The 22,851-nt window shown below is 44.5% G+C and overlaps 1 protein-coding gene across 6 annotated transcripts; it reads right to left on the bottom strand.

Moving 5' to 3' along the window:
• Nucleotides 1-5,559: 5,559 nt before the first annotated feature.
• LOC135291689 (uncharacterized) lies at nt 5,560-22,236 on the bottom strand. Of its 6 annotated transcripts, XM_064405961.1 has the most exons (6): nt 22,084-22,235; nt 17,489-17,598; nt 16,646-16,697; nt 14,524-14,634; nt 12,441-12,632; nt 5,560-6,380 (listed from the first exon to the last, which is right to left on the bottom strand). In XM_064405961.1, exons 1-5 carry the CDS (start codon nt 22,160-22,162, stop codon nt 12,490-12,492), a joined length of 495 nt encoding a protein of 164 aa, XP_064262031.1. In that variant the 5' UTR covers nt 22,163-22,235; the 3' UTR covers nt 5,560-6,380; nt 12,441-12,489. The 6 variants fall into 6 exon arrangements, 5 of the variants coding, with proteins under 5 accessions (XP_064262031.1, XP_064262049.1, XP_064262039.1 ...); XM_064405979.1 differs by lacking the exon at nt 12,441-12,632 and having other exon boundaries at nt 22,084-22,236; XR_010354454.1 differs by lacking the exons at nt 5,560-6,380; nt 22,084-22,235 and adding an exon at nt 21,861-22,053 and having other exon boundaries at nt 11,745-12,629.
• Nucleotides 22,237-22,851: the final 615 nt, after the last annotated feature.

Raw genomic sequence — 22,851 nt, 5'->3', positions numbered from 1 at the left:
CCCCACTGCCATGCAGCAGCCCAGCTCCTCGCAGCATCGCTCAGCACCTGCAGCAATCTGACTCCTGGTGTCGGGCTGGATTGTCTGCATGGCTGTCACTGGGCATGGTGGTGCTGCTTGCTGGCTGCTTTTGAAGTGGTGAATGGAGGAAGCCACTGGCTGCCACAGGAGTTATCCATCCTGTCCCCAAATTGCTCAGCACAGCTCTCTTGCAAGCGCAGTGCCTGCAGTGGTGCAGATAGGGGAGAAGACTATAATCTGTTATCATGAATTTTAATGCAATGCTTTATATTTATACCCAAGCTATAGGCCATAAAACTGAAATGAATTTCTAATGCTGTAAGTATTATTTGCTGTTTTCCATTCTGGTTGCCATTTCACTCAGATTTTCTTTAATAATGCATTTTATAGGCCTGTACCTCTGCAACTCTCCTCTGCCAGCTCAAGTCTTCTGCTAGCAGCAGCAATGCTTCACAAAGCCCTGTAATTTGAAGTGACCTTGGGACTACCCTTTTCCCTGTTCTCCCCAGGCTGGTAAAAATCACAGCATTAAACTAAAAGTAGCCCCATATTTCCCAGCTTTTGTTAGCTTAACTCAGATCCTCCCAACACGCATTATTGACGTTAAATTTGTTTTGTGCTTGGCCACCCCTCTAAACTAAAAGGAGAGCAAAACACCTCTTCCCAAGCAGCAGCCAGCAGCATTACCAGGCACCTGCACACCAATGAGAGGAGTCTCAGCACCAGAGCTCCCAATCAGCACAACCATCCCTTCATCAGCACAGCCCTCACGTCCCTCCAGTCTCTGCCACGGAGGGGAGATGAGGCTGCTAAAGGTTGCAGAGACAGGCAAGTTTCCTGGAAGCACCCTGCTGCTGGCTCCTGCCTCGTGCCTGGCATGCTGATGATAGCCCTGCCAAGTGTCATTTCCCTGCCTGCCTCCCCAGGCAGGTACCCTTCCAGCTCATGGGATGTGGAAACCCAGAGCACCAGGAATATTTCTCTGTCTGCTCTGGGGTGCCCTGACCCCCAGGGGAGCACTGACTTTGACTCTCATTCATGGAGAAAGTTTCCTAGACTTCAAGATAGACTGGAATCCACAAAAGTGTGAAATGGGTTATAGAGAGTAGTGCAGGGGTATCACTTGGTGAGAAATTGAGGGTTTGGGATTTTTTAGTATGTTGTGGATGGAAGCAGGATGGAGGGCAGAGGGTGACATCCTGGGTTTCTTCTTCATGCTTCTTCTTCCTCCTTTTTCATGGGTTTGGGTGGCATTTTTTAATTAAGCAGAACAGTCTGCATTGCGAGCTCTTTCAAATTAGTTATTGAGTTAAAAGGGAAAATAGTCTGTGTCAGTTCTTAATTGGATAGTTTAGTCTTAAAAAACCTTGTAACAAGAGATTGTTAGGCATTTTGTGCCTTCTAATAAAAAGTTGCCAAACTCACAGTAGTAAGACTGTTTTACTAATAAAAAATAATAAACACTTAAGTCCAACATAAACCACCATCTCAAGTACCTTCAATCCAAACCCAAAAAACCAACAACTAGTACCCCAACAACCAGTACCCCAACAATGGGATGCAGCCTATTGCATGGCAAGAGCAACAAGCCCCCTACACCATCATCTTTCCCACTTCCTGGACTTCAGTTAAGCCCTGGAATTGTTCTTCCTGTGGTTGCATCCCTCCCTCTGGGGCAGTGCTCCCTCCTCATCCTCACCTCCATCTCCTCCCTCTTCACCCTACAGCAGCAGAAGAGTTTGCCAGGAGGGAAAATTTCTCCCAGCCCCGGATGCCTCACCCCGCTGACACCCTCGAGGGGGAGGCCATGCTCATGTCACACCCTTGCAAAGGAGAGGGAAACACTTTTGTCCAGGTGTGCCTTGGAGCTGCTTTTCCACCTCAGTTAATACTTTTTAACATGTTCCCTTTGTGGTCGGGTGCTGACTTCACTTTTCCAAGCAGCACACGGACAAATGTTTTTTCAGTTTTGTATCACACACACAGGGAAATCAACCTTTATTTGCCTTCAAGAGAAATACACCTCATTTGGCCTGTTGTATCATAAAGGAATGGAGAAAAAAGACACCAAAATAAATGACTGAAATATGTTTTGATGGGGAATAAATCCCTGTCAATCAAAGCCAGTTTGGATGGGACAATAAACAACCTGGTCTAATGGAAGGTTCCCTGCCTTTCACTGGAATGAAATCATCTTCAAGGTCCTTTCCAAACCAAACCATTCTGTGATTCCCTGATTCTGTGAATTTAAGGAAGGCCCCTGTTTGCTTAGTGGTGACTCAACAAGCAGCCTCACCTTCCTGGCTTGACCTCACACAATGCTAAACATAAATAAGCAGTTTTAAAGCTAGACATTAAGCAAACATGAAGAGAACTTTATGAAACGTTTCTCAGGCTGGTCTCAGAGCTTTGAAAGCATCAGTTTTAAGGCATAATTTACTGTTCACTGTCACAAACAAATACCACAGATTCAAGCAAAATATGTTTGTGACTCTACAAAACATGGAAATAACGCACATGGAAAATTAAAATCTTCCTAACCATCTGGAGCACAAGTATTTGCCATGAATATTGGATCCAACAGCACTGTAGCTAGTTAGAATTTTGTCACTGGTTCCAGCAAGGCCAGGATAGCCACAAGTGGTTGGAAATGGAAGCAGTGCTCTAGGTAAGTAGAACTAATTTTGCAGCAATTACAAGTTAGGGGTGTGCAGCTGCCTGGGTGGTTTTATTTCTTTGCATGCTAGACAGTAGGAAAAGGAGAATGAAAAGGTTTTTCTTTCCCTTGGTTTTCCTCTTTAACTACCTTGGATAATTCTAAAACTTCTACCAGAGAATTATAACCATGTGTTAGGTGAGATATATGTCTAAAGCAAACCAGATCATGAGTTGAAAGTTTGGAACTCATCACTTAAAAATATTATTTTGTACCCTTTCATGGAAAAATCTGCATTTCATGCAAAACACCCAGTAAAATCCCTTCCTCATGCAACATGTAGGTAGCACAAGCTGGTGCAATTTTCTCTCCTCCTGGTCTGCCAGCAGGAATTACCATCATTTATCAAAGATTGTGAGTTAACAGGATATTATGAAGGCTCAAATATCATAGACTGCTTTTTTTTTTTTTTCTGGGAGGCAGATGGCTTTTCTCTAGAGTTCCTCCTAATCCATCCAAAGACTGTCAGAACATCTCAAAGGCTTCCTTCTCCTCATTCTCTTAACCATTGGACCAGTAGTTGGAAGGCAAATAATTAGTATGGAGGAATAAAGCAACTGAAAAACCTAAACCTGCCCATTCCTGCACCTTGCAGGAGAATTTCTTACCAGGTGGGAAGGAGGAATGGAATGTGGGTGTCAAAACCAGAACAGCCTGCTTTTGACACTCACTGCAAGATTCAGCATCAAGAGGGAGTTCATTGAGTCACTGTCCCCAGAGATGCCCCTTCTAGGGCCCGCCTCACATCTTCCAGCTGCTGGCTGGTGTTTTGGATACCCTGGAGAGTCTCAAATGACATTTCCTGTCTGGGGTGAGGTGACACCATCCCTGATTCACTGCATGACCAGACATGGGGTGCAGGAAGTACTTTTCTCCAGCCCCTTTTGCAACTGCTCAACCAGAAGGAAAAATTGTACAATAGCTTGGAAAGGACCTTAAAGATCATCCAGTTCCAGCCTCATGCCATGGACAGGGACATCTTCCACTAGACCAGGTTCCTCCAAGCCCCATCCAGCCTGGCTTTGAGCACTTCCAGGAATGGGGAATCCATAATTTGTCTGGGAAACCTGTGACAGTGTTTGGCCATCTTCATAGTGAAAAATGAGAGGTGCAGAATAACTTTAAAGAGTGTCTACTGGCCAGACACCAAAAAAAAACCCACAGCACCAAATTAAATACTGCCTTGGAGCTTCCACTCTGAAATAATTTCATTAAAAGCAGCCCAAGTGTTTACAATTAAGGAACATTAGAGTGATGCAAAGACAGGTGAGTGCTCAAAGATAACCACAGAGTCTGTGCTCCACGAGGTCTTTTCAATATATGCTATAAGTAGGAGATGGCCCAGTGGCTCCAAAAATACACTGCAGCACATTCAGGGAACATTCCCGTGGCGGAGCTCGATATCCAGGGAGACTGAAAGGCCAGGGGAGAGGAGCCTGGGGGAGGGAGGCAGATGCAGCAGGGAGAAAGGTTGAGGCACACGGAGAGGAGGGATGTGAGAGCAGACAGCGAGTGTGAAGGTGATGCAGAAATCACCCTGTCCATGCAGCTGCGGGCAGCAGAGCTGGGGCCCCCTGCAGCCCAGCAGCCCCACAGAATTCCAGGGGCTGCTGCATCCTCACACAATCCCAGGTGCTGCTGCAGCTCTGCACAATCCCAGGTGTTGCTGCAGCTCCACACAATCCCAGGTTTTGCTGCAACCCAGCACAATCCCAGGTGCTGCTGGAGCCTCACATAATCCCAGGTTTTGCTGCAGCCTCACACAATCCCAGGTGCTGCTGCAGCCCTGCACAATCCCAGGTACTGCTGCATCCTCACACAATCCCAGGTTTTGCTGCAGCCCAGCACAATACCAGGTGCTGCTGTAGCTCCTCACAATCCCAGGTGCTGCTGCAGCCCTGCACAATCCCAGGTGCTGCTGCAGCCTGCAGCATTCAGGGGATGAGAACGCCTCGCCCTGCAAAGGGCTGAGCCAAGGGACAGAGGGACAGAGGGACAGAGGCAGAGGCAGGTGGGGTTCAGCCCGACCAGGCTGGAAAGCATCACTGCAGGCAGGAATGCTGGAGTGCATTCCTGAAAGGGAGAAAATGCACTAAGAAATGCAATGTTTAGGGAGGAGAGGGGGAGAGAGGATTTTGCGCTACCGTGACTTGGAGGGAGGGAAGGAAAGCTCCATGGTGCAGGGGAGAACCCGAGCACAGGGTCAGCAGTGCAAGAGAGGAAGGGTCAGGTATCAGAGGTGGGGGTAAGGAGAGAGGAACAGCATGAATCCTTGTACAGAGCTGTAATAATCAAAACACTGGCAGGGCCTTAACTAGGCAGCCCTGCTGGGTGCCCAGATAATACAGCTGATTTTAATTGCTGATGTGTGCATTTTGTGCCATTTGCCTGATGCTCAGCCCTTTTATGACCGTGGAGTTTGACCACAAATCAACAGTCAGTCATAAAGCATCACGCAAACGACCTCCTCCCCAAACAGGCTGTGTTATTTTTATTGATATTCAATATTCAGATTTTAATGGAGATAGATGGATAGGCGTAAGGACAGGAGCAAGACGGGGCACGGAGAAACGGATTTGGAATGAACAGATTGACAAAACATAAAGGCAGGAGGCAAGAGGCAGACGAATACTCAGGGAGGTGCCTGCCACCAAGGTAGGCAGATATCATCTGGAGGCAGACTGCTTGGGAAAGGCCGACAGATGACAGAACCCTCAGGGAACAGAGAAATATGAGTATGATATGGGAAAAGAAGGACCAAAGAGAGCGAAACCAAAAATAATCTCATACACAAATCCCATTATTCCACCTTTCCCCTTCCTCCACCCCAGCACTCTGCTCCTCCCCACCCCTCCCCGTTTCCAAGGAGCATGGTGTAAAAGGTTTGATTTTGAGTCCAGCAGGCTGCACACTGTCAGATGTGGCATTGTTAGCTGGAGGTCTGGGAGGATGCCTATTGCTTCTCTCCCACCTGCTGTTCATTTCATAAACTGCAATCAGCACACAGCCAGTCCACACCTCTCTTGTTTATTAGCTGGGACAGCAGGAGATGTCATTAGACCTTTAAAGCACCGGACCAAATACCACTCAGTGCCAGTGGGTGAGCCAGAAGCCCCTGCAGCACCCACCCCCCATTTGCCCACAGACCTCACAGACTGGTTTCATTCTCAGCCTCTGAATCACATTGCTCAGAATTCTTTTGCATTGCCTTGAATTTTTATTCCCATGCTCACTCTTGATTCACTTTTTATTAGTGTATGCTCATCCAGGAAGCTGTTAGAGACAGCTCCAAAAGTAGCATCCATTTGTCAGGAGCAGGAACAAGTGACCCTTGCATGGTCAGATATTTATTGTATTTATAGTATGACACAGCAAATAGAAATCAGCTGCAGAGCTCCAGGGTCCCAGCACAGGGAGGAGCTGGAGCTGCTGCAGAGAGCCCAGAGGAGGCTCCAGGATGAGCAGAGGGATGGAGCAGCTCTGCTGGCAGGAAAGGCTGGCACAGCTGGCATTGTTCACCTGCACAGGAGAAGCTTTGGGCTGAGCTCAGGGTGGCCTTGCAGGGCCTGCAGGAGCCCCAGGAAACCCGGAGAGAGACAATTTCCAGGGGGTGCAGGGACAGCACACAGGGAATGGCTCCACACTGAAAGAGAGTGGATTTACGTTAGCTATCAAATAAAATCTTCCCTGTGAGGGTGGTGAGGCCCTAGCACAGGCTGCCCAAATAAGCTGTGGATGCCTCATCCCTGAAAATGTTCAAGGCCAGATTGGACGAGGCTCTGAACAACCTGGTCCAGTGGAAGAAGTCCCTGCCCATGGCAGGGGATTGGAACTGAATGATCTTTAAGATGCCTTCCAACACAAACCATTCTGTGATTCCATGATTCTATTGTTTATTTCCCTTTTTAATGTCACTTCAGGACCTCTGCATCTTTCTTGTGGGCTCCTTTCACTGGCCATGCCAGTGTTCAGGACATGCAGATATATCAGCTCCTGTTTGAAAAAAGGGTACTACTGACTAGAAATTCCAGACAGGGGAATTCCCTGTTCCCTGTGTATGATTCCAGTCAAGAGACAAAAGCTGTGTCTCAAACCTTCATGAGAGAAGCAGGCCAATAGAATATTTTGCCCATTTTAGATTTGGGATCATGTGCCAGTTGAATATTTCACTCCCTGCAGATGTGAAATTATGACTTCAGCTGTAAGGTGGCAGATTCAGGTCTCCACCAATGACTCATCCTGTCTTTCTGCATGAGTGTATAAAGTTTATGTCCCTGTCGGTGACATTCTAAGTGACCACACTCCCCAAAGTCACAAATAAAATCTAAGAAATATCCTTCAAACATTTCTGGCTAGCAAACACTGTATGACCCCACAGCAATGTCTGTCTTCCAGACTTTTTTTGTTGTGGATAATGGATAGAAGGAGAAGCAGCCACTGCTCCCTGACATTCATGGGGCTTATGTGGTTGAGACCTGAATTGGGAATCTAATGACAACTGCTACAAAGGACTCACTAAGGTCTCATGTGATTTGATTTCAATCTTCCAGGATTCTTTTTTAAAGGACTACATTCGAAGCATTGCATTGCTCAACCAAACACTTTTAAAAAAACATCAAACAAAAGTGAACCATGTGAAGCTATAAATCTCGTTCTGTACTCATGCACAGCTTCCATTATGCAGCCACATACCCTGATCTATGAGCTCTGTGAGCAGGACAGGGCTAAGCACACATTCCTGGCAAAGCAAGAGCCGCCTGTAGTCAGAGCTTTCCAGCCCTGGCTCTCCTTTGATGTGAAATATCACGTGCCCCCTGGACTGTGGGCAGGTTTGGAGGTTGCTGACAAGGTCCATGCCTGTCCCTGTCCCCACAATATCCTGCATTGTCCCACCCCCTGCAAAGTGAGCAGTGCACCAGCCCTCTCTGCTGTGGGAAAAACAAGAAGTAAACGCTGCATCTCTCTTGGATAAAATGAAATGGCCCACCAGAAGCTGGATCTGACCACTCATTTCTGCTACAGACCATGAACAGACTATAACAGATCATACCCTGCCCTCAGGAGAAAGAGCTGCTGCAGAATCCCTTTCCTACAAAATGTTCCCAGCTTCCACCAAGTCTGAGCACTCACAGGTCATTGTGAGCCTGAAAATCAAACCTGTGTTGCTTCTGAAAAGGATCAGATTTGGCCTCATTCTCATTTGTGGGTAAATATGGCAATAAGATGTATCCCATCTGTAAAAGCAGATCCAGAAAGTGAACATGTTTACATCAGAAATGATACTTTCATTTTCTTTTACTTTCTTTTACTTCCAGGAGATGAGGAAAAGGTTATTTAGAGGATCTTACTTTCTGTTGGCAAAGCATTCCAGAAAAATCTCAGAGATGGAGATAACAGCTGAGTGAAGCACCTGAAGTGTTAAAAACTAATTTGGAGCACCCAGGAGTTTGCAACCTGGTCACCCTGTGACAGCTTGCACTCTCCAAGAGCTTGTGCACAAAAATTACCAAACCTGCCCTGAAGGTCACCTCTGAGGGACAGCAAAGCTGACACCCAGGAAGGTTTGGAGCAACTCTCCTCAGGGAAAATAACATAGTGAGAAGGGGTGAAGGTGCCTTACTCACAGGGCCAGGCACTCTGCTCTCCAGCTGAGCTTGGAAACTGAGTGAGGAATGTGTCTGAAAGGCTGGAAGCCTGGTCTGCAGCAAATTCCCTGCAAATCCAGTCCCCAGACAGGGATGCTGGGCCCATGCAGGGAGTACACAGGGATGGCTGGTAAGGATCTGAGGTGAGCAGACAAAAGCACTGAGGACAAACCAAGTCAAAATCAAAAAGCTGGCTGCTTAACTCTTTTCATGAAAAAAAAAATTAAAAAGAAAAAAACTAAACAGAACCACATCTGCCTGAGTAGGGAAAGTTCAAAAGGGAAAAGAAAGGCTCCTCAGTTTGAGATTTTTCTCCCATTTTATTTCTGCTCTGACTCTGATGACCCAGCCTCTTGGTTGCCAAAGCTGAAAATAATTTGGGAATGAAGACTTTGTAGAATGTTGCTCTCCAATACAAAAATCTTTCCCTTCATCTTCATTCATCCTGGCTGAAGAGACAGCTTTCATTTTTTAAAACAAAACTGTTTCCAGGAAATAGTGTCAGTTCCCTTGTAAAGGCCAGCCCTCCATCACTGTGGGCCCTGTGTCCCCACCAGGAACGGGGACACCTGGGGTGATCAAACCCAAAGTTTCCCTTTTAAAGCTCCCTTTTCCAGAGGGATGCTCCAGCCAGCTCCACAAAGGCACCCAGCACGGTGCTGAGCACACACCCCAGCTCTGCAGAGCCCACAAGGACCAGGGACAGCTCCTCACTGGAGAGGCTGAAGCAGCTGTGAGGATTTCAGCCAGTCCCCTGCTGCCTCAGCTTCTCTGAACCCCTGCTCAGACCTCTTTCCCAGGATCACACCTCCAGGAGTGGGTCTGTAAGAGCCAGACACAGAAATTACTCATGAGCTGCACCCTCAAGAGTTAGGACCAGATCCAAGGTGATCTGTGGCAGGACCCAGACTCAGAGGGTGAAAGTGTGACAGTTTTGGAGCCAAGCAGATGAAGACAAGCAGCAATCAGTCCCAGCTGTATTGCTGCCATGCTCCAAGCTGGATAACAAAGCTGTTCCTTGCTGTTCCTTGCTTGAGCACATCCAGAGGGGACAGCGAGGCTGGAGAGGGGCTGGGAACACAAACCCTGAGAGGAGCCCTGAGGGAGCTGGGGGTGCTCCCCTGGAGAAAAGGAGACTCAGGGGTGCCCTCCTCACCCTGCCCAGCTCCTGGAAGGTGCCTGTGCTCAGCTGGGGCTGGGCTCTGTCTGCAGCAGCACTGACACAGCCAGAGCTCACAGCCTGCAGCTGCACCAAGGGAAATACAGGTTGGAGATCAGGAAAGAGTTTTTCCAGCAAGGGGATAAAGCTCTGGAATGGCTGCCCGGGGAGGGGGTGCAGTCCCCATCCCTGGGGGTGTTTAACAAAGCCTGGATGTGGCACTGGGGGCCAGGGCTCAGCTGAGCTGTTGGGGCTGGGCTGGACTCCATGGGCTGGAAGGTCACTTCCAACCTGGTCATTCTGGGAATTCTGTGAATTCATTCTGTGAATTCTGTGAAATGGTTCCCACTGCATTCAGGAGGAGGGTCTGGCAGTGAGCAGGGAGATGCCATCCACAGCTCCCTGACTTTTTAATATTACATGTGCATGGCTGGAACCAGTGTGTCTTCCCCTGACACTCGCCCCACGGTGCAGACAGCTCTGAGGAGCAGACTGAGCACACAAAATAAGGCAGCAGATATATGTTGTCATTACCTTTAGGAGTGAGTTACTACTGCTGTTTGCTATTTGCATAACAAGTGCCAAAAGCCCCAGCCACCTACATCTGACTTGACTGACTAATCTGTGCCTGCAATATTGCATGGTATTCATGAAATAAATAAAGTGCAGTTATGGTTATACTCCACAGCAATACAGGAGTGGTTTTTGTTGAGCACATTCATAAGGGTTGCTATTCAGTTGAGGATCTCTGCAGCAATCATTTTTGCAAACTCATGGTGCCTTCCAGGAAAAATCCCAGAGCAATTTTCTATTTTTGAGAGCTAGAGAAGAAGTGTGCAGAGGGTGAGATGCTGAGGGCTGCTAGTCCAGAATCCAGAAGTACCATCAGCAGAAAGGAGACTGGAATTTGAGAATGACAGATATTTTCATATTTTTCTCTACTGACAGCTCTAGATTCCACTCTGAGTAGAGGGAGAGGAAAAAAAGGGTGTGTCTAGATCAGAACCAAAAGCCCTCAAGGTGCTAGACAGAGCTAGAAAACTTCCCAGGCGGGTTTGTTCTGCAAAGGAGATGAGGGTCTGACCTCTTTGAAAGCACTCTGAGGACAGAGTGAAGCACTGCTGCCCACAGAAAGGAATTGTTTAACTCTGCAGATAACTCAACTTGTTTCCAAATCATGCACTTCTTGTTTCCCCCAACATGCATCAGAAAAGGGAATTTCTCCCTAGAGATCATTTCCTATGGCATTTTCCTTAGGCAGGTCACTAATGGAGTTTATCGTGGTGTAGATGTGGAACCCTGCAATTAGGATCTGGCTGGAACACAGAATTTCAGTGTTCTGAAGTAACCTACATAGAAATGTTCAGGGATGTGAGCTGGGGGGGATTGAGGTTCCAGTAATAATCTTTCAGGGACTTTATCAAAGCAGCAATAATAGTAAAGAAAATTCATGGCAGATGGTTAATATTCTGCTATGCAGTCTAATGCTAACCAGTAAGAGGAAAAAAATCAGAGGTACATTGGACTTATTCCTTTCAGCATGTTTAGAGATAAAGTAGTGGTTTAGGCTTACAAAGCTTTCACAAAGAGTTTGGAGAAAACACATGTGGATGGTTACACGTATGGATGTGTGTGTCCTTTGGACTGGGGAGAATGAGCAATGAAAATCCAGCTCTTAATCTTCCCTTCATTTCCAGTAGAAAATTCTTATTTTTCTGGGCTGTATCTTTATACCAACAAAACCATGCCCAATTAGAGAGAACCATGGCATCTTTCTCCAGGGGGTGCCTCTGTCATGAATATCTACAAATATTACACTTTTCTCTCACTCTCTCACTGCCCTACTGGAGTCAATAGCAATTTTTTCATCAGGATTTTTGTGGCCTTCATTAGGGTATTGCAAGAGATGCTTGTGCACATGAAACTTTTTTTAAAGCAAGCTTTCTGTGAAGGCTTATATTCATTCCTAGAGAAGCACATCTGTGTGGCTTTCTGCTATCAAAACACTGAGACAGCTATTGTTGATAGCAGGATGTTACTCTGATTCAGCTGAGATGTTCTGGACAACAGCTTTACATCCGTAACTCTTGCAATAAAGGGACAAATAAATTTTAAAAAAAATATATTAGGATGGGAAATTTTCTGCAGTCTTCCACAACTTTGCTTTTCCAGTCTTATTCCCAGTTGTCAACCTGGCTCATATAGAGGAGCCTTGATATTTATGTCTTGATGTATCTACCATCAGTAGTGCTGATTACATTGTTAATATTTAAATTTATAATTATAGAAAAGTGGGCAAGATTTAAGGGGTTAGTATAATTGTAATTTATATTAACAGCAAGACTCAGCATAAACATGCTCTAAAAGACCTTATAGAGATAAAAGTCCACATTCAGCCAGAACTACTTCTACTTTTCTAACATACAGTTCCTAAAGAAAATTCTAATTCACAGTATGATCAATTCCTATTAAAAACTGGCTAGCCAAAACCAGGAAAAATAGCTTCATTTTAGGCACTAGGCAAGCATAATAACTCTCACTTTCCTCTCATGCCTCCAGACTGTGTGTCTCCAAACAATAACCACCCTTAGAACTGAAAATAGTAGAAATAATCTTGAATTGTCAGAACGTGGTTCCAAAGAAGTTCTTTCCACATTGGAACTTGTGGTACGTTCCACTTACAGTCATGAGACAAGTTAATTAGACAGATACAAGAAGCTAGTAGTATTTCATAGTATTTTCAAAGTAACTCCACTGGAAATGGTGGTAATTGCAGTGTTATTGAAGTAAAAAGGCCCTAAATAGAAAAACACAGCTCAAATATCTATGTATATGAAGATACTTTAACCACAGCTTCTTTTTATTCTCTCCAAGTTCAAAATTCTGAGTCCCCACCTACCCTGTGTGCACGTTTCTTGGCAATTCATGGCTGATTTTGAAGAACTGTATCATTTTGTGAGACTCTCTGAAAGCTCTTGGATGCCTCTGGGCTTTGCTGGGCTGGAGCTACAGCCTGTGACAGATTGCATGGCTGAGCCCTTGGCCATTTCACCTCCACTCCATGATACCTCTCCATTAAACCTCATTTCTGCTGGAGGACAGAAGCAAAAGGAAAAAAAATGTATTGAAGGGACAGCTCATGTGTGGTATTTTCAGGGTCCCCCATCGAAGGGAGGAAAGATAAATCTGACTCTATGTTCTTAGAAGGCTAATTTATTATTTTATGATATATATTATGTAAAAGAATGCTGTACTAAACTATACTAAAGAATAGAGAGAGGATACGGACAGAAGGCTAAAAATTAAAAACTCGTGGCTCTCTCTCCAGAGTCTGACACAGCTAGCCCATAATTGGCCAATAAGTAAAAACAATTCATGTGCAACTAATGAAACAATCACTACCACACTCCAAAGCAACAAAACACAGGAGAAGTAAATCAGATAATTATTGTTTTTGTTTTTTATCTGAGGCTTCTCAGCTTCCCAGGAGAAGAATCCTGAGCAAAAGATTTTTCAAGAAAAATATAACAGTAACACTCATGTGTAAGGTGCTTTTTTGCTCACAGTGCCAAGCTTAGCTCACAGTTTTCTTTATGTCTTGGGACCAAAAGCTGAAGTTTCTGGCCCTGTCTTCATTTATGCCAATATAATGTCTATTAACTTTTCCAGAGTTAACTCCAATGCAAATGATATGAAACTGAAGATCTAGAGCTTTATTTGTTTCTAATGAACAGTGTGTGTATGCTTGAAAATAAATGAAAGCACACACAGGAGTTCCAAGAAGCCCTTTTTGAACACAGGAGAAAGCAGACCACTGACACCCAGAGAACAGGCACACCACCTCTCCCACCCAGGACTGAAAGGGCCTCCCCAAGGAACAGCAGCAGGACAAGTCAGTGACTGCCACTTGTCCCAGCACCATCAGGGAAGCCAAAATGTCCAGTGGCAAAGACTTGGACTGTCCCCTCTTGATGGTCTCCTTTTCTTCAGTGCCTGAAGAAAAACAATTCCTGATTCCCCCTTGAGGAAAGCAGGTTGTGAAAAGTGGATGGAGACTGCTACACTCGTTGGATAAAATGGAAAAGCTTGGAAGAGCTTCAGGAAGGAGTGGCACTCTGTGTCCCAGATATGCCATGCAAGGAGGGGACAGCTTGACTCCTCACATGCAGTCAGGGCACAAGCTGGAGGAGAAAAAACCCAAAACCCTTCAAAGTCTCAAACATGTATTCATGTATTTCTCCCCCACCCCCCATAGAGATTTTATTGTGTGACTCATGAAACATGTCATTTTAAATCCTTAGAGGATAAGTTGTCAGAATACATTGTGCTTTAAAGCCTTTCTTTGGTCTCTCATTTAAATCTTTGAAAGACTTTGTAAGTTTTTTTTTTTTTTTTGCGTTCACTTTGGTTTTAATATTGTAGAGATGAACGTGCCTTCTCTCTTGCGAGTTAAGCACTTAAAATATTCTGGATAAGTGAAATGTGAGGCATGAATTGTGAAAATGACAATCCTTATGGCCCTCTGTATGCACAGCAGCTCCAAGGCTCCAGAGCCTTCAGACTTCCACCTCCTCCTTTGGTGGTTACAGCTCAACACCACACTGGCAATAAAAGGTAAATGAGTTCCCGCAGCAGGGTAAGTACCAAGAAGATGAAGCTTTTGTGAACGTGGATGCTGCTCTTACCATTATGGGCAATTAGAGGGCTTCCAAAGTGTGTTGCCTGACTTTCTGTTGCTTGGTAACTGTGCACCTAATTCTTTCTCTAAGAGGTCACAGAAATGTCAGAAAATCCATTTTGTTAGGGCAGGGGGGGGTGGTGGAGAGACAAATGCCCCCATCAGAACAGCAGCCTATGGATTCATTAAAATAACTTCATGTTTCCCATTAGCAGATAAAAAATATACTATTATTATTATTATTATTTTCCTAGCGCCACAGAACTGCAATTTCTGAGCGTCACCAACTATGTAACACACCTACCGTACCAAAAAGCTTGGGAATTGCAAACACACTGATGGAATTTGGCGTGGTACTGGTCAATATAACTCCTGGATACACTGACAAATAGCCATTGTTGGCCTGATGCAGAGCCTGGTGGAGGCAAAGGAAAAACACACTGAAACAGCAACAGCACTGTGAAAGTGATAAGGAATATCTGAGATTGGAAACTTTGCAAGCATTGCCTGGCACAGGAAAAAAATTATGAACTTGGAAGGAAGCTAATGAGACAGAAGATAAAATTTTCTTCTCCAAAGAGATACAAGCTGCAGGTTCTGCAGCCCCTGAAATACTAAATGACTGTCACCGAGAGTGAACAAGTTAAGTGGTGTCTGTGAGGGAAGAGCTTGGCTATTTTTACCTGAATTTTAAGGAACAGGACTTCGGAAGAACATCTCATCCTCAGCAAATGTCCAGATCTTTCTACTTTGAGACAGGTTTAGTAATACACATTCCATGTTATACGCTATTCCCACAAATGAATACTGTCAAAAAAAAAAACCTACTTCCCTTCAACTTGAGCAGTGTGCTCAAGTTTGCAAAATGCAGTTTAGATTAAATGAATACCCCTGAGATTGAGTGAATGCATTTCAAGAGGGGCACAATATGCAGGTGTCCACCACTGACCATCAATCATTTTCGTGCAGAGCTGAAGGTTTCCTGCAGTTGTCACTCTGCAAGAATTTGCAGTCATTTTCTAAAAGCATCTTTAGGAGGAAAGAAGGGCAGACAACACATTCTGCACTTTAAAAACTGTGCCCATTTAATCATATAAACAAAGGATATTATCATGTTGAAACACCTGTTTTGTAAAATAACACAACTACACAACCCTTGGGCCCCTCCATAGTCCAATCTTTCTGTGGGCAACGTGGAAAACCAAAACTCAGGGTCCCAGCCCACCTTTGGCCACAGATTTTCTGCTCAGTATTAGATAAATTGAACTCAGGTCACCACCTACAGAGGGCAGATGTATCAATGGAAAACTAGAACTTGATTTTTCCTTGTGATATTCCACTGAGAGGATTTCTTCAGCTTAGAATGATCAAAAGGATTGTGAGCTCCTACATCCCCATTACTGGCAGTAAATGATTCTGTAATATAAATCACTATCACTGAAGTAAAAAATCACAGATCACTAAAACAAGTAGGTCTTTAAAGTAAGGAGAAGAAGAAAATGCAATCAAGCTCCAATAATGTCAGTTTTTCTGGAAATACTTAGGTATATTTCTGACACCAAATTTTCATCATAAACTTTGAGATAAATACATGAAATCACATTGCTGGGATGCTCTGATTCATTTATATACAGACAGAGTAAATGTGACTGAAGAACTTATACAAATAAAGATTTCATGCATGTTCAAAACAGAGTAGCACAGGCTACTCTAAGAAACATATATTGGTAAAATCCAGCAAATCTTTGTGAAGATGCTTGTACCATTATTCTGGTCCTCAGGCTGACATGGATTTTGATGCACTTTAATGCATAATTAAATTCTACTTTGTTAAGTATGTTTCTCCTGACATGTTTTTCTGAAAATGCCACAGAAGATGGAAAAATGTATTACACAACCCCTTAAAAAATGTAAGCTTACAGCAAAAACTCCTGAAATATTTTTAAGGCAATCAGAGTTCTGTGAAATTCAGGTGGGTTGGAGATTCTTGGGAAAAATATGCTCTAGAAAAAACAAGGAAGTCAAAAAGTGAATAGCTAGAAAACCAAGAAAAGAGTAATGGTGTAATAAAAGAATATTTTTTTCAGTATTGACTGTGAAAGCAAATTTAACAATGGCTGAGAATGAGCCATGCCAGCTACATCCAGAACCATGCAGGTCATGAATTTGCTGACTCTTAAACCTCTCCATATTTTCCTGTGGATGGTTTAAACTCTCTGCAAAGTTTATAAATGTAGTGAAACGGCCACTGGCATTTCAGCAGCACAAAAACTGCAGACAAACACACACAGCCACACACCCACACATTTTCTGTAAATAATCTGTCATCTTCAAGTTCAATGTCTGCATTTTGCTGCTCCACACACTGTGTTGCTGGAACCAGAGAACTGATTCAGGCAAGGAATGCTCCACAAGCTTAAACTCACCTGGCCAGGGCTGGTGCCTTGAGTTCATGATGTCAAAGGGCCTGGTGTTTATCTTGAATGGAGAAAACAGAGAATTTAGCTCATGAGGAACAGCTTCCCTGATGTGTCCCTCACTAAAGTGGTCTGACACATACCAGAACTCCCTGTATGCTGTTATTTTTCCTTTTCAACCCCTTGAAGTTGCTCTAATTTCATCATACAGGCTGGGTGTGGGATGGTTGGAAAGTGGCTTAGTGGAAAAGGCCCTGGGGGTGCTGGGGACAGGGCTGGACACGAGCCCAGGGGTGCCCAGGTGGGCAAGAGGCCCCTGGCAGCTGGGCTGGATGAGGAATTGTGTGTCCAGCAGGAGCAGGGCAGGGATTGTCCCTCTGTGCTGGCTCTGAGAGGCCCCTCCAGGGCTGTGCCCAGTTCTGCTCCTGCAGGAGAGACCTGGAGGGGCTGGAGCGTGTCCAGGGCAGGGAACGGAGCTGGGAAGGGGCTGGAGCCCCAGCAGGGGCTGAGGGAGCTGGGAAGGGGCTGAGGCTGGAGCAAAGGAGGCTCAGGGGCCCTTGTGGCTCTGCACAAGTCCCTGCCAGGAGGGGACAGCCGGGGGGGTCGGGCTCTGCTCCAGGGAACAGGGACAGGAGCAGAGGGAACGGCCTCAGGCTGGGCCAGGGCAGGCTCAGGGTGGACACCAGGAAAAATTTCTTCATGGAAAGATTTGTTAAGCATTGGCAGGGGCTGCCTAGGGAGGTTTGGAGTGCCCATCCCTGGAGGTGTACAAAGAAGGCCTGGAGGTGGCACTGAGTGCTCTGGGCTGGGGACAAGGTGGGGATGGGCACAGCCTGGGAGGGTTTTTCCCACCTCAGTGGTTCTGTGATTCCATGATTCTCTGAGTGGATTGTTCCAGGGCCAGCAGCTCAAGGAGGTGTTTGTGCAGGCCCTTGGTGCTGAGGCAAACCTGGTGACCATGCCTGGAAAAAGAAAGAAGGAACCGAAACCTCAGGCACGGAGAGGGTGAGCACACAGGAGGTCACACCACGCTGCAGGTCACACCAAAGCCAAAGGTCACACCAAAGGGACTCTTTCTCATTGCTTCCTGCAAACGTTGAGTCCATGCTCAGGTTTTTTCTATTTTAATTTGCTTTTTCCAGGATTAAAGGTGCACTAGGAGAGGGTGTAAAATGCAGTTAAATTGGAAAGGGGAAGCATTACCTGTGACTGTCTTCCAACACCCAATGCTGTGCACTCCCCCATCCACGTCACTGTTATTAATTCCACATCTAAAGAAATTCTGAGGATGTTTATGGTATATCTGTGTTTATATTTTAAAGCGAACAAGTAAATAGTGCTTCTTTAATTGTTCCTATTAAGCAGATAAAAGAACATGGTGTTTGAGCAAAACCCTATAAGTCTGGCAGACCACCTTGCCATGTCATTATTTTAAGGGGTGAACCTAATACATCTGACATTTTGAAATTCAATGTCTCATAAATACGTCTCAATAAATCCTTTGAAGGGCCAAAGCATATTCCTAAAAAAATCACAATTCTCTTGAGATGACAGGCATATGGAAAAAAAAAAAAAAAACAAAATTATTTCAGTTTTGTCCTAAAGAAAATTATAGAAAAATTATTTTTTTACTAGATTAACTGTTAAAAAAACCCAAAAATAACAACAGACAAAATAAAAACAACAAACAAGCAAAAAAATCCCTAAAAACCCCAATCTTCTGGAGTTTTAATAAAGACTAGAAGGATGTACTTGGAAAAGCACACAAGCCAACAGCACAAATATGAAATCTGTATTAGTTTAGAATGGATATCTCTCTATACTGGGCACATCTCACTGGATATTGCTATTCCAACCAGCAGCAAAATCGTTTTCCCCTCTCTAGTACAAAATGAGTGAAACGCTTTTCCCTGAAATACAGCAACTGTTTTGTCAATCTCTTACAACTTCACATTCGCATTTTTCAAAGACTTGCAGAGGACAGAAAGTTCTTCCCGTCAATGAACAGGCACAACTTCCTTACTCAGCATCACACACACCTCCAGAGCGTCTCACGAGGCTCCCGTGGGAGGGACACACGCTGGCAGCCGACCCACAGCCCGTCCATGTGGGCAGCACCCTGAGAGGGGCTCCTTTAGCGTGTCTCCACATCTCCTGAAAGGATATAAACCCACCCCCATCACTCCTTCCTTCCTCTGCAGCACGTCACTGCTGTGACCCTTCCCTCTCCCACTGTTCCTGCAACGCCATCTCATGCTCCAGAGAGAATCGTGGAATGCTTTGGATTGGAAGGAGCCCCTAAGATCATCTGGTTCAAGCCCTGCTGATGTGACCAGGGTACCGTCCACTAGTCCAGTTTGCTCAAAGCCCCATCCAGCCTGCTCTTGAGCACCCAATTTTTCCTTCCTGCCCCTTCTTAAATGTCTGCAATCAGCTCTTAGGTAGAACATTTACGTAAATAACTTTTGCAAAGGATGTTGGTCACGTTGCTTTGCAGTAGGACAAAGCAAACTGTGCCATGTTTGTGACCCTACAACCCATGGTTACTGCCCTTTTCCTGGTGCTCTGCCTTCACTGCACCACAGCTTCTGCTTTTAGCTCTTCTGTAGAAGCATTTGAGTAGTCCCACTGGAAAATCTACAGCTCGATCTTCAGAAAGGAGGAAAACACATCACACTCTCCTCCTGGTCTGATGTCCAGCACACTCCATGGCACGGGCAGAAATTTTGAGGGAGGTTTGTGTTATCCATCTCAACTGGCTCTCCTTGTGCCTATTCCCTCCAAAAGGCTGGTGAAAACCACTCTGTATAAAGATATTGTTAGAGGCCAAAGGAATGCCACGAGGCACAATATTTTAACTGTGGAAAACCAGGAATGGAGTCCTTCAGAACACGCCCTAGAACCAGCTCTGAGTGAGCACACTCCCAGGTCCAAACAGAAGGACTGTGGCAATCTCAGACAGAGATCAAATGAAGGCTGATCTGTTGGGTAAGGATAAGGGGAGAAGAAGATACACCACGAGCTGCCATGAGATTTCTCCAGTGGGTTATTCTTTTTAAGTAGAAACATGTGGTGGAAGATTAAGCAGCATCTTTTTAATCTCCAATTGTCCAGCTCCCCCTGCTGTAATTACAAATTGGACACAAATGGCAACAGATGTTCAGTGTCTAAGCTTAGAATTATATACTTACTCAATATCCCAGTGATTCAAAACACTGACTGGGAGGCTGGAATTTAAATTTGCATGGAGTGGCAAATGAAAGAGTTCCTAGAACACCATGAGGCACAGAGAATATTAATGAAAACTTAAGGATGAACCCTTAATGGAAGGAGACAAACCGACTGAATACGAGCTAGAGTGGTTTTAATTACAGCAATTTCTCCATAAATTATTTTAACCCATCCTCATCCCCAGAAAGCTGAGCCTCCATTGTTATTTTTCACATAATCAAATCTCTACAACCCTATGTGGGCAGCTAGATAGAAGGTCCTTCCTAATCATTTCATTATCTATCAAGTGGCCAAACTAATTTCTCCATATAAAACCTAATAAGAACAGATCTATCAGTCTGTGTTTTATCTTGTTTATTTTCCAAGATACACACTTGTCCATTATCTAACTACATGAAAACTTTCTGCTTGATTTGCTAAGAATTTTAAGCAAGTGGCTATTACTTCCCTTCGCCAGACTTGCCTTCCCTTGAAATATCACAGTGCTAGGAAAAAGGATGCTTTACATTGGAGAGATGCCTTGCCCAACACAGACATGAATCATCTCTGAAATTTCAAGGTATCAAAATAAGAGAGAGGATGTGGTTCTAGGGGGACTCAGGCATGTGATTGCATCTCACTCCAGCCAGTTTCTCATTTCCTGAATCAACAGACTTGCTCCATTTCCTCTCAAACATCCAACTCCTTCCACCCATATTTTGGGTGCCAGTTGAAAGCCCATAATCTGATTCCTCCCACTGCAATGGCTCAGGCAGGAGTGCAGATTTGAATGTTCTGAGCACTCCAAGGTGCAGATGCACACCAAGAACATGTGTCTGAGTATGACATAAATCCCTTTACTCATATGCACATCACAACTGAGGGCAGACACTTGTTTACCAAAACATTTTCTGATAGAAAACTGAAAACACTCTTAAGTCCATTAGTTTCACTGATCACTATGAAAATGTTGACTTTTAAAAGTGCGTTTTATTACATATGATTTCATTTTTCTTGCAGGATCACAGGCTGGGATGCAAACCAATGTGCTGTTTGCTGCCAGATGGCGTGTTGGAAGGGTACAAACTTATTTCACACAGAGTGCTATGTGGCATGAGAATGCTGTTCCTACACTTCTAAACAGTCATGTGTCTTTGAATGGTTTAGATCCCCAGTATTCTTTCAGTAAGCTCATGAGCTCTTCCCATTTTAGCTAAAGCCTTGGGAAGTTAATAGGTAAATACCAGAGAACCATTGGTGAAATCTTTATGGATAAATAATCTTAAATTTTCCAGATGCAGAGTTCGAAAGAGTCAGCAGGGCAGCTGATCCAGGCACAGGACCAGAAAAAAAACCACCACTGACAGGTATTAAAGCAGCTGAGAAAGTGATAAATTGACCTAATGCATAATTCTGATAAAGGAAATAACCTCCATGTGCCTTCAGCCTGCACTGGGTCCTCCTCAAAGAGACAGGGGACAACCCAGAGTGTGTGTTCCACCAGTCTGTAACCCTGGTTTTTCCTGGGAAAGTGCAGGTGATATCCTTAACAGCATCAGGGTCTCCAGAAAGACCATCTGTGTATTTTTACCTGAACTATCAGGTTCATAGTTGAATGAGGACAAAATGAAGATAATGATATGAACAAAATGAAGTAGAATGAAGATAAAAGTCTTCAAAACCCTTTGGGAAGAACATTCTACGTGTCAACAGGGAAGGTCTACATCCACAGCCATCCTACAGCCAAGCTAAATAGGTTTAATTTGCACCAGAAAATCCTGAGCAGCAATCTCGCATGGCTGCCCTGCACATTTCAATTTTCGACATATTTGCTTTGGAATAGGAGCTGGAAAAACCTCTCTCCCTCCTTCCCTCGGCAAAGCATCGAGCACAGTCTGCACCCGGTGCTAAAAATTGTATCGGTATCAATCTCCTCAGCATCACAAACACACCCACATGCGTCTGAATCCTGAAACGCTTATTTTGCAAAGAAAGTGCCAAAAGATTTACTTACTCTTTAGAAGTGTTTAATGATGTTGTGGGGATCAAAGGAGCAAGCATTTTCATGACAAAAGGAATTTGTACTCCAGGCTCCACAGCACAGACAGTGATTAGTGAGTCATACATAAGAAGTGTCTCGCTTTTCTCTTTTAAAGAGCTGTTGGAGCATTTACCTAAACATTACAGTGCTGAATCAGTACTTTCACAGGTCTTCCCAGATTGCCTGAACCGCTCACCTTTACCTGGTAATATCCTGGTGATGGTTCCTCGCCTGAAAGATGTGTTCAGCTCCCTTACTTGGCAGTTAGCAGACATTAAAGATGCATCCAGGATTTCCTGAGGGCTTGGAAAGCAACCACTGCATCTGAAGGAGATTTTAAAGTATCAGTTCTGAATGTGTTCTTATTCACAGGAAAAAAAAAAAAGAAAAAAAAGGGAAAAAAAAGTGTCTCATAGTGGAGCTCAGCTAACGCAAAGAAACATTTTAATTCTATTACATAATAATAATAATAATAATAATGATGATGATGATAATAATAATAATAATAATAATAATAATAATAATAATATAACAACTACCCAGAGCTGAAAAACCCACTCTCATTGTGATACAACCCCCATCCTTCTCCTGAGGTTTTCCTGTTGAAGCCCTACTTCTCTCTCCTTCCAGAGTACATCTCCCACCTTGCTGCCATCATTCCTAAAAACCAGTTTCCTTCTCCTCAATAATTGCAGATGATGATGATGATGATGATGATGATGATGATGATGATGATGATGATGATGATGATGATGATACTTCCTCCACCCTCACTGCTCTCCCTGCCCCTTTTCCTGGACAGGGTCCCTGCAGTGTCACTCCCTCTGCAGCTTTGTCACATTCATGGCACCCAAAACATTCACCCCGTGGTGGTACAGGTTTGCTGTTGGAAATTGGGAGTGCAAGGGAAAAGAAAAGGACTTTATTTTTTAAACTGGCCAGAATAAATGGTTGTTTTGTGGAT

Source organism: Passer domesticus, chromosome 2 (assembly GCF_036417665.1).
Source record: "Passer domesticus isolate bPasDom1 chromosome 2, bPasDom1.hap1, whole genome shotgun sequence".
Classification (NCBI taxonomy): Eukaryota; Metazoa; Chordata; class Aves; order Passeriformes; family Passeridae; genus Passer; species Passer domesticus.
The sequence above is the reverse complement of the archived record's forward strand: the minus strand, read 5'-3'. Positions and strand labels throughout refer to the sequence as shown.